The sequence below is a fragment of the Leptopilina heterotoma genome, unplaced genomic scaffold (assembly GCF_015476425.1).
Source record: "Leptopilina heterotoma isolate Lh14 unplaced genomic scaffold, ASM1547642v1 Lhet_18, whole genome shotgun sequence".
NCBI classification, from domain to species: Eukaryota; Metazoa; Arthropoda; class Insecta; order Hymenoptera; family Figitidae; genus Leptopilina; species Leptopilina heterotoma.
In genome coordinates, this window is record NW_025110896.1 from 775253 (window position 1) to 786643 (window position 11391).

An 11391-nucleotide genomic window follows, 5' to 3' on the forward strand; every position below is an offset into this window, starting at 1 on the left:
TTAGTTAAAATTTTAGATTATAATTAAATATTAAAAGCATTATAACGTGGATTTTTAGAAATAATTAAATTTTGAAAAAGTTTCAAATTAAAATCATTGAAATTCTTAATTTTTCATTATTTTCAAAAATAATAACATTTCTACAGGGATTCAATTATTTTTATAAACAATAAAATTCTTTTAGGAATTCAATTATTCTCATAAATAATAAAACTCATTGCAGAAATTCAATTATTTTTAATGCAATTTAATGCGATTCCTCGAAAAGTGTAATTAATTATTCTTAAAATTTTTATTAAAATTCGTCCAAAGAATTTAATGATTTAAAAAATTTGTTGATAACATTTTTTATAAGAATTTAATTTCAAGAAAAATGAAATTAATAAATTATTCATTTGCATTTTATTTGTATTTAAATAATTGAATTCTCGTAGAATTTACTAATAAAAATGGTTTTAAAAATGAATTTTAGTTAAAATTTAAATATTAAATATTAAAAGCATTATAACGTGGATTTTTAGAAATAATTAAATTTTGAAAAAGTTTCGAACTAAAATCATTGAAATTCTTAATTTTTCATATTTTTGCCAAACCATTCTGTAGAATTAATTCTTTTTAAAAGTTTAATAGGATCTTTATTGAAATTATTTCAAGTTTTTATTTTTCAATATATATTTAATAGCAGAATTTCCAAATAATTGAAATTTTGTAAAATTGAATTGTAAACGAATGAATTTTTAAAATTCTCAAAGAACTTTTTTAAAAATTATTGAAAATAATGGATTTATTGAAGAATTTTAGTTAAAAACACTAGAAAAAAAATTTAATTTTAGAAAAGTTAGAAATTATTGCAGAAATTCAATTATTTTCAAGAGTAATAAAATTCTTCTTAAGGATTCAATTATTTTTTACTAATAATAAAACTTATCGTAGCGTTTCAATTATTTTTCATACAATTATAATTGAATTCCTTGAAAAAAGTAATTATGTTTATGCAAGTTTTAATAAAATTCGACAAAAGAATTCAATTATTTAAAAATTTGTTAATAAAATTCTTTATGAGAATTGAATTTTGAGAAACATTCAATTATTCAATAAATTATTTACTTTTGCATTTAAATAATTAAATTCTAGAAGAATTTTCTAATAAAAATTGATTTTCATTTCATAAAAATGAATTTCAGTTAAAATTTTAGATTATAATTGAATATTAAAAGCAATATAGCGTGAATTTTTAGAAATAATTGAATTTTGAAATTAATTTTTTTGAAAAAGTTTTTGAATTTTTTTCATATTATTTGAAGTTTTTATTTTCTAATATGCATTTAATTAAAGAATTTAGTAATAATTGAAATTTCGTGAAATTGAATATTGTAAACAAATGGATTTGAAAATTGCCAAAGAACTTTTTCGAAAATTATTAAAAATAATAGATATAAAGTAAAATTGTAGTTAAAAATATTTGAAAATAATAATTGAATTGAAATAATGAAAATAATTTTGAAAAAGTATAATATTCTTATAATATAAAATAATGATTTTATTACTTGGTCATCTTTAATTATTATAAAATGTGAAGAAATTGATCACTCCTAGTCGAATCACTTCGAACTCGGAGTTATCGATATCTTTATGTTTTATAGTTATAAAAGAATTTAATGAACTAAAATTTCATTCATTGTGAAAAATAACACCAAAATTGATTATTTTAATCTTTTTTGGTGTTAATTTAATCTGCAACACTTTTTAATACCTCACGATTTACTGTGAATAATCTATTAAATAAAATTTGTAGCTTAGGAAGAAATTAGCATTAACTAAATAATAAATAATAGAAATTAAAAGCATTGAGAGAAAATAAAATCAGTGCAGAATTTTGCAGTCCACTTCTCCATTGAATCGAAACAGATTATAAATTGTGAATGGTAATGTATGGTGGATTTGTAGTGAAGTGTAAGTCACGTGAAATACGGTTTTTGCCATTTAGATTTAGATGAAAGATCTCAATTGATACCTATTAGCTTCCGAATTTTTTTATTTTTCGTTTAAAGTTTGTTTCTTTTTTCTCTCTTTTAAAGAATTTTTTCCCGTCCTTTTTATTATTTGTTTGTTTGTATATTTCACCTTGTGATATATATGTATGAGCATGCAAAGGAGAAGTAAAGTCTGAAGCACATTCACACACAGGAGCAATATGGGCTATCTCGTGCCACAAACATGGCACGTGCAGAAAGGCGCGGAATCACGTGCTACACGTGAGTCCTTCCAAGTCCTGTCGGACCGAGAGGAATTATTATATGTATAGTATATCCCTTGCTTCACCTCATTGAACACGACAACACCTTTTCCGCCACATGCTGATACGCAACTCGAATGATTTCAAAATTTCCGCACACGTGAGGTCAATCCATCTTCTCCTCTCTCACAGACTCATGAGATTATAATACACACTGTACCTTTTTGTATATTTATGTACTTTATGGATTTACAAGGAATATTCTTTCTTTTTCTGATCACCTTTTTTTAATCGTAATTTGTTTTTTAATTTTGAAACAAACTGCTGAATTTCATTACTCACTTTCGTTTTCACTTTCATTTTGAATTTATTTGATTTTCCCTTCGGTAGATTCATAACAACAAGAACTTGGCAGCAGTTTTATTTCTATATAAAAAAAAATGCATACAAAAAAAAATTGGTAACAGCAAAGTTAACAAATGATGAAAAGTAGAAACGAGTGCGAAATTCGTACGCGATGTACATTCGAATTAATTGTCGGCTGCCGATAACGAATCCCAATTAATGTTGTTTGTGAAAGGTCTGATAGCTCAATAAAGAACGTTCGTTTGCAATGTCATTGACCAAATATGCGATTTCTCACCTAAGTCTCTCGTCGCGTATGCTGTGAGAATAATCCATTTTTTTGTCACCCCACAATTGATTGGATTTATGACGATGTAATAATTGATTCAGATTCCAGAAATGGATCTTTAACCTTCAACGGTGATCCACTTGCAAGTTGATATTGGTTTCTCATTAAAGTTTTCATACTATTCTCCCTCTAAACTCAATGAGAAAACAGAGGCCTTGATTCACACCATTAACACGCAAGTAAGAGAAAAAGTAAAAAGAAAAAAAAAACTTTATCATTATTCATAACGTGTTCTCTAGAATTTCAATGCTACTCACAATTTACACCAAGTTTGTATATGTTCTTAATCAGATATATCAGGAGTTTCGCTTTCGATTTTCAATTAAGAAAACAATCTAATAGAATTCTGAACGTTGTGTCAGTTTGAAGTGTTGGAAATTAATTTAACCCTAATAGAAATAATTGAAAATAGGATAGGAGTAATAACAATTATTATTAATTAGGAGTTGTTCTTTAGGATCTGTTCTATTACATTGTTAATTTATTTACATTCCTAGAAATTTATTGACAAACGTATTAATTATTATTCAGTTGTATTTACAAGTGACATTTATTTGTATTATTTTATTCAAATAGAAATAATTGAAAATAGAAATAATAATTAATAATAATTAGGAATTATAATTGAAACTAAAGATAATTCGAAATAAAAATAGTTTAGACCAGAAATAATTGGCACTAACTATAACTGGAACTAACAATAACAAAAATAATTAAAACTGGCAATAATTGAAACGAACAAGAACAGGAACTAATAATAATTGAAACTAAAAATAGTTGAAACTAAAAATAATTAAAACAACAATAATTGAATCTAACAATGAAGGGAACTATTAATAATTAAAAATAAAAATATTTAGAGTTAAGAATAATTGAAACTACTAATAATTGGAATTAAGAATATTTGAAAATACCAGCAATTGAATCTAAAAAGAATTGAAAATAACAATAATTGAAACTATAAAGAATTGGAAGCAAAAATAATTGAAACTGGGGATAATTGGAAATAAAAATAGTTAGAACTATAAATAATTGAAAGTAACAATAACTGAAAGTAAAAATAATTGAAACTGTCAATAATTGAAACTAAGAATATCAGGAACTAAAAATAATTGAAACTAACAATACTTAGAACTAAAAATAATTGAAACTACTAAATGAAAATAAAAAAATAACAATAACTGTAACTAAAAATAATTGAAACAAACAATAATTGAAACTAATAATATCAGAAAGTAAAAATAATTGAAACTGAAAAACAAGAAACTAGTGGTACTCGGAGCTAAGAATAATTGAAACTACTAAATGAAAATAAAAAAAGTAGCAATAATTGAAACTAAAAATAATTGGAGCTGAGAATAACTGAAACTACTAAAAATCGAAACTAAAAATAAAGAAAAATAACAATAATTAGAACTAAAAATAGGAGCTAAGAATAATTGGAACAGAAAATAATTGGAACAGAAAATAATTAATAACAACAATAATTGAAAGTAAGAAGAATTGAAATTGACAACAACTGAAACTAAAAAATTAAAACAAGAAATTATTTGTACCTCAAATTCTTTTTTTTTTATCATTAAATCATTACTTTATTTACACTCGAGATTTATTTACATTAAGAGAAATTTATTTACACCTCTATTATTTATTATTCAATTCAATTTACATATGCGAAATCTGTTTGTTTCAAATTAAATTTATTATCCTATATGGAATGGCGAGTCTCATTATAAATTTCATTAAAAAAAACGAACACGCTAGTGCAGTAAATTTAAAACGGTTTTGGATTTTAATTTTTAAAATATATGATGTTTGCGCAATATTTTTATATATTATTTATGTACATGTGTACACCACTTGTGAATGCATAACCGCAATGGATTATAAGGGGAATGGTAACACTTTTGGTATATCATCACGTTTTGAAGACTTTTATGCGGCGTGGATATTATTTCAGATTACCATCACAAGAAGGAAGTGTTCTACTTTCGCAAAAAGAACAGAAACACGATTGAAATTATCCCCTGCACTCTCGTAAATAGACCTTAGAGATGCAGACACAACACAGGAAAAAAAGAGCGGAGAGAGAAAGGAGGAGAGGGTGCTTATAACAATTGACTAGATTAAACACTGGGAAAGCCTAGTTTAACACAAGTCCAAGTGGGGAAAAAATGTTAAATAACAAACAGAAATAAGGAGGTTCCAGACATAATTGTGAATTCGGGGAATCATTGTCAAATTTTTTTGAAATTGTTCATTCATTCTAACGTTGTGTTTAGGGGAACGCTATTTGGCAATGTTTAGGAATTTTTTTCGGTTGTAATTGGAGAGAATTTATATTATTATTTGTTTGTTTTCTTAATTTTTAGGATTTTCTTCAATATTCAGTGATTATAAAGTGCAAAAAATTGAAGTTTCAATTATTTTTCGTTTTTACTATTGTTAGTTTCAATTATTTTTCGATTCGATTATTATTAATTTCAGTTATTGACAGCTTGATTATTTTTTGTTCCAATTAACTGCAAATAAATGCCAAAAATTTTAAATTCAATTATTTTTCGTTTTCACTATTGTTAGTTTCATTTATTACTAATTTAAGTTATTGACAGTTTGGATTATTTTTTCCTCAAATTATTATTGTTAGTACCAATTATTTATAGTTCTAATTTTTTTAATTTCAATTATTATTAGTTTTAGTTATTGTTAGTTTCAATTATTTATAATTTCAATTCTTGTCGGTATCAATCTCTATAAATTTGAATTAGTAAAAATTTTTATTAAATTTGAAATAAGTTATTGACATTTTCCTTTTGAATTAGTAACTTTTATTAAAAACTTAGTAAAAATTACTGTTTATTACTCAAATTTACTAATTCATCAGCAATAAATCAGTCACTAAATTAAAATTAGTAAAAATGTTTACTAATTTAAAAGAGTGCATAAATTTTTTATTTTGGATTAGTAAATTTCACAAATAAATAAGTAATTTCTACTAATTAATTAGTAAAATTTTTTAATTCGAAAGTAAAACATTAAGTCACTAATTCAAATTTATAAACATCTTTACTTATTCAAATTTCGAGACATTCGTTTTTAGTTACAGTTGTTAGTTACAATTATTTACAATTTCAATTATTATCGGTATCAATTATTTTTAATATCAATTATTGTTATTTCCAATTATTTATTGATGCTTTTAGCAATAATTATTCTCAATTACAAATTTTTATAGTTTCAATTATTTTTCGTTTCAATTATTTATAGTTTCAATTTTTATGGTTTCAATTATTGTCAATTTTAATTCTTTTTAGTTTCAATTACTGTTATTTTCAATTATTCTTAGTACCAATTATTGGTAGCTTTAAGTATTTTTAGCTTTAATTATTGATAGTTTCTGATATTGTTTGTTTTAATTATTGACAGTTTCAATTATTTTTAGTTTCAATTTTTATAGTTTTAATTTTTATAGTTCCAATTTTAATAATTTCAATTTTTTTATTAGTTTCAATTTTTCTAGTTTCAATTATTGTCAGTTTTAATCTTTTTTAATTACAATTATTGTTATTTTCAATTGTTCTTAGTACCAATTATTAGTAGTTTAATTTATTCTTAGTCCCAATTATTTTTATTTTCAATTAGTGTCTTTCTGTTATTGTTAGTTTCAATTATTATTTTATATTTTAATTATTAGTAATTTCTTTTATTGTTGACATAAACTATTGATTGCTTCAATTATTTTTAGTTCCAATTTGTTAGTTTAAGTAGTTAATCATCCAATTGTTGTAAATTTCCATTATTTTTCCATTATTTTAATTATTTTTCGTTGAAGTTAGTATTAGTTCTAATGATTATTATTACTTCTAATTCTTTATATTTTCAATTATTGTTAGTCCAAATTGTCATTAATTACTTTCATTATTAGTTCCAATTTCCCAGTTAAATTATTTTTAAAATCAAATATTGTTAGTTTTTATTATTTTTGTTAGTGTCAATTGTTGCTACTTTAGCTTCTTTTGTTTTAATTTTCTATTTCCATTGTTGCAAGTATTCATGGTTAGTTTTAATGAACATTTAATTATTGTTAGTTTCAATTATTGTTATTTTCAATTATTTTTATTGTCAATTATTGCTATCTTCAATTATTGTTAGTTTCAATTATTGCTATTTTCAATTATTTTTATTGTCAACTATTGCTATCTTCAATTATTGTTAGTGTCAATTATTGTTAGTTTCAATTATTGTTAATTTCAATTACTGTTAGTATCAATTATTGTTAATTTCAATTATTGGTAATTTCAATTACTGGTAGCATCAATTATTGTTAATTTCAATTATTGGTAATTTCAATTACTGGTAGCATCAATTATTGTTAATTTCAATTATTGGTAATTTCAATTACTGTTAGCATCAATTATTATTGTTAGTATCAATTATTGCTATCTTCAATTATTGTTAGTGTCAATTATTGTTAGTTTAAATTATTGTTAATTTCAATTACTGTTAGTATCAATTATTATTAATTTCAATTATTGTTATTATCAATTATTTTTATTGTCAATTATTGCTATCTTCAATTATTGTTAGTGTCAATTATTGTTAATTTCAATTACTGTTATAGTATCAATTATTGTTAATTTTAATTATTGTTAGCATCAATTATTGTTAGCATCAATTATTGTTATTTTCAATTATTATTAGTGTCAATAATTGTTAGTGTCATTTGTTGTTATTTTCAATTGTTGATAGTTTCAATTATAATAAATTAAAATTTTTTAGTTAAATTATTTTTTAGTCCAATTATTGTCAGTGTCGGTGATTGTTACTTTAAATTATTTACTACTTTAAATTATTTTCATTTACAATTGTCCTTACTTTCAATTGTTGTTAATTTCAATTCCTGTTAGGTTCAATTATGACTATTTTCAATTTTTGTTAGTTTGCATTACTGTTAATTTTTCTTCTAATAATTAAATTAATTAGATTTACAATAATTCCTGATTTCAATTTTTTTCCCAATGCTTTCGAACAATATTGCCTTTACAATTATTTTCGTTAGATTTCTCATTATGAAATTAAACTTGTAAATAATTGAAAAATTATTTTTTTGTTTCCTAATGGCGTTGAAATTTCGACAGAAAATTTTTAGTGAAATTTTCGACCGATTTAATTGATTTCTTAATGAGTATATCGTGTTTCCTCTATTTTGTAAACTTGAGTTAGTCGAATGCTCAGTCACAGTCTGACTGCTCTGAATAATTAACGATTGAAATGAAAGTGCGAAATACGAAACTGTTGTAGGAAGTGATTAAGAGTACTTGTATTACAAGGTTATGATCAGTGCTTTTATGCAGATACCAAATAAAAAGTTACAAAATGACTAATCGATATTCATTAGCAACACTATTCTTCTGAATGCCAAAAATGCATTTTTATTTCAATTTTTAAATTTTTTTGGAAACTGAAAATTATAATAATAATAGTAATAACAATAAGATAATAATAATAATAATAATAAATAATAGTGCTTTTTTAATAATAATAGTAGTAATAATAATAATAAAAATAATAATAATAACAATGGAAAAATAATTTTATTATTTATTAATAAATAATTTACATTTAGAAACGAAAAATGTAATTTTCCATAAATTATATTTTGAAGTATTAGAAATTTTAGCTTCTTAAAAAAATTTGATTAATACCAAATTAAATTTAATTTTCTAATTAAATAGTTTTGAGGCAATATAAATATTCATATTATAAATTAAAAAGAAAAAACTTTGATAAAATTTTTCTTCTTTGCTAAAAATTATAATTAGCTATTCAGACTTTTTAATCGTTTATGGAATTAATTGAAAATATCGCTGTGATTTACTATCGAATCGTCTCTCTGAAGAATATTCGATATATTATTCGATGGTATATAACACGTTTTATAAAATAATAAAATAAAATATGAAAATTGATGAATCATTTTAATAGGCCATAAAAGGTTAAATCTCTCAATTGTGTTGTGTGTAACAAATATAATATAGAATCAAGTGCCATATTAGCTAATTTTTTTTTTCTTTTTCAATAAATATATTATGCCTCCTGGAAATATAAATGGACTAAAATACAGTTGGAAAAGTAGAAGAGGTTGTGCAGTGATTTCTCACACATTGCCGGTAGCGTTGTGCAAGTCTCAGCCATGAACTTTAAGTCAATGAGAGTGAATGACTTAGGTTTAGAGATATCCGGAGATCGCAACATTCATTGGAACTTCATCTCTTGTATATGTTTATACATACACGTTTATAACCTCATGCAATTATCTCATTATTTCTTAATTAGAAATTGCTAATAATTCACATTGTCAACCGTTTGCAGTTTATCATAATAATAGTTTAACCGCAAATTTCATTTAAATTCAAAATTTAGAATATAGTGGAAGAACGTGAGACTTAAATTATTGTAGATAAATATAATTTTGCGGTTTGTGATTTAAGACATTTCTTTGGCGGAAATTTTTTTTAATTATTTTTTTGAACTTTTTTTAAAGTTTGGTAACTAATTTACTCTCTTCATTATTAGTAGAATCATTTATAAGTTGAAAATTTTTATACCTAAAGCTTGGAAATTTTGGGAAAAAATAGATTTTAAGGCCTCAAAATTGATTCAATATATTTTTTTGCATTTATAATTTATTACAAATATTTTTACTAATTTAGTATTAATTTAATTAAATTTAATCTCTGTATTAATTAGTAGATTAAATAAACAGTTTGCAAAATTTCGGAAGGAAAATTATAAACTTAAGACATTTTTTTCAAAAAAAAATTTTTTTACTTACAATTTCTTACAATTAATTAAGTAATTAATTATTTAATTATTATTTAATTTATTTATATTATTTAATTTAGTAATGAAATTACCACTTAGTAATTGGATTTAGTAATTAAAAATTAAAAAATTTATTATTTGGTTTGGAAAATTTACAAAAAAAGCAATTTTTTTTATTTTTTTTCTCTTTTTCCTTTTTCTTTCCAATAATTTTGTAATTTAGTAATAAAAGTACTAAAATACTGAATTTAGTAACTAATTAAAGAATATTATTATAAAGAAAATTCTTTATAAATAATTTGAAAATTTCAGAAAGAAAATTATAAATTTTAAAAATTTGTTTCAAAAGAATTTCTTTTTCACTTACAATTTCTTTCAAATATTTTTTTCTAATCTAGTCAATAATTTATTACTAATTTATTAATTATGTTATTTATTATTTTTTAAATTAATTAGTAGATTAATTTATTTTTGAAGTTACTGAATTACTAAATTTAGCATCTAATTTAGAAAGAAAATAATTTACTAACAGTTTAAAAATTTTTAATTAAATTTTTTCAATTAAAATTTATTAAAAATAATTAAATTGTAAATTTAAGAGATTTCTTCCAGAACAATTTTTTTCGTCTACAATTTTCTTTCATAATTTTTTTAAAAATTAGAAGAACTAATTTAGTAACTAGTTTAGAAAAAAAAATTGGTAAAATTTTACACAAACTTGAAAATTTTGCGCAGAAAATTGCAAATTAATTCTAAATTAAATTAAATTCTAAATTAAAATTCTAAATAAATAAAAAATTGTGGGAGGAAATGAAACTCACCTGTATTTGAACGTTCCTGTGGATATCCTGACACTTGTGTTCCAAGAACCGAAACGACTGCAAATAACTGCAATAATAGAACCTTCATTTTTTTTTGAGCACTTTAAAAAATTTTCGTTTTTTATTATTATTATTCTTATTATTCCGCAATAATAAGGGATAAACTTTTTTTTTTTTAGTAAAAAGTTAGTGAACAATTGAGGGGAAAAAATTGCACGCACAAAAAAATTTTTTTTGGAAAAAAAATAATGTTTTTTCCTCCTTTTTTTGCTAATATGATTGAATCACTAAAAAACATTCACTGTGTGGTTGTGGGTGAACTGAGAGAATAAATATAATAAAGGAAAGAGCTCCTGCCGCTGTCAGACTGTACAGCAATCTGGAGAGCTGCCAGGCGCTTTCACTGAGTTTATACGCGTGCACGAAAGCGCCTCTTCCAAAGTAGAAGGGGATTTCTATCCTACTGTATCAGTTTATCAACATCTTTTAAAGAAGCGCTTAGATAATTATTTTTTCGGGCCGGACAATCGTCTATTTCCAACAATAATTTTTTTTTACTTTTGCAAAAAGGGGAATTTTCCAAAAAAATATTTAGTTTCGTATTTTTAGACTAATTTTAGTTTCATATTTTTGTATTTTTTGTTTTCGTTTAGCTTTTGACTTTTGTCAAAAGTTATTTTTTGTTTTTTAGTATTTAAATATTTTTAAATTAATTTAATAAAAACAGTTAAATTTAAATTTAAAAAAAAAACAATAAAATTTAATTTAATTACTCTCTAAATTTGAATTAATAAAATTTTTTATTAATATGAGTT

The 11391-nt window shown here is 22.6% G+C and overlaps 1 protein-coding gene across 1 annotated transcript in view; it reads right to left on the reverse strand.

The window, feature by feature from the left end:
* LOC122499962 overlaps positions 1-10944 on the reverse strand; it is a 134096-nt gene extending 123152 nt beyond the window's left edge. Inside the window, exon 1 of the mRNA XM_043608570.1 lies at positions 10577-10944. Coding sequence (XP_043464505.1) covers positions 10577-10664 — 88 coding nt within the window. The 5' untranslated portion in view covers positions 10665-10944. The remainder of the gene's footprint in view (positions 1-10576) is intronic.
* Between the last annotated feature and the right edge of the window lie 447 nt (positions 10945-11391).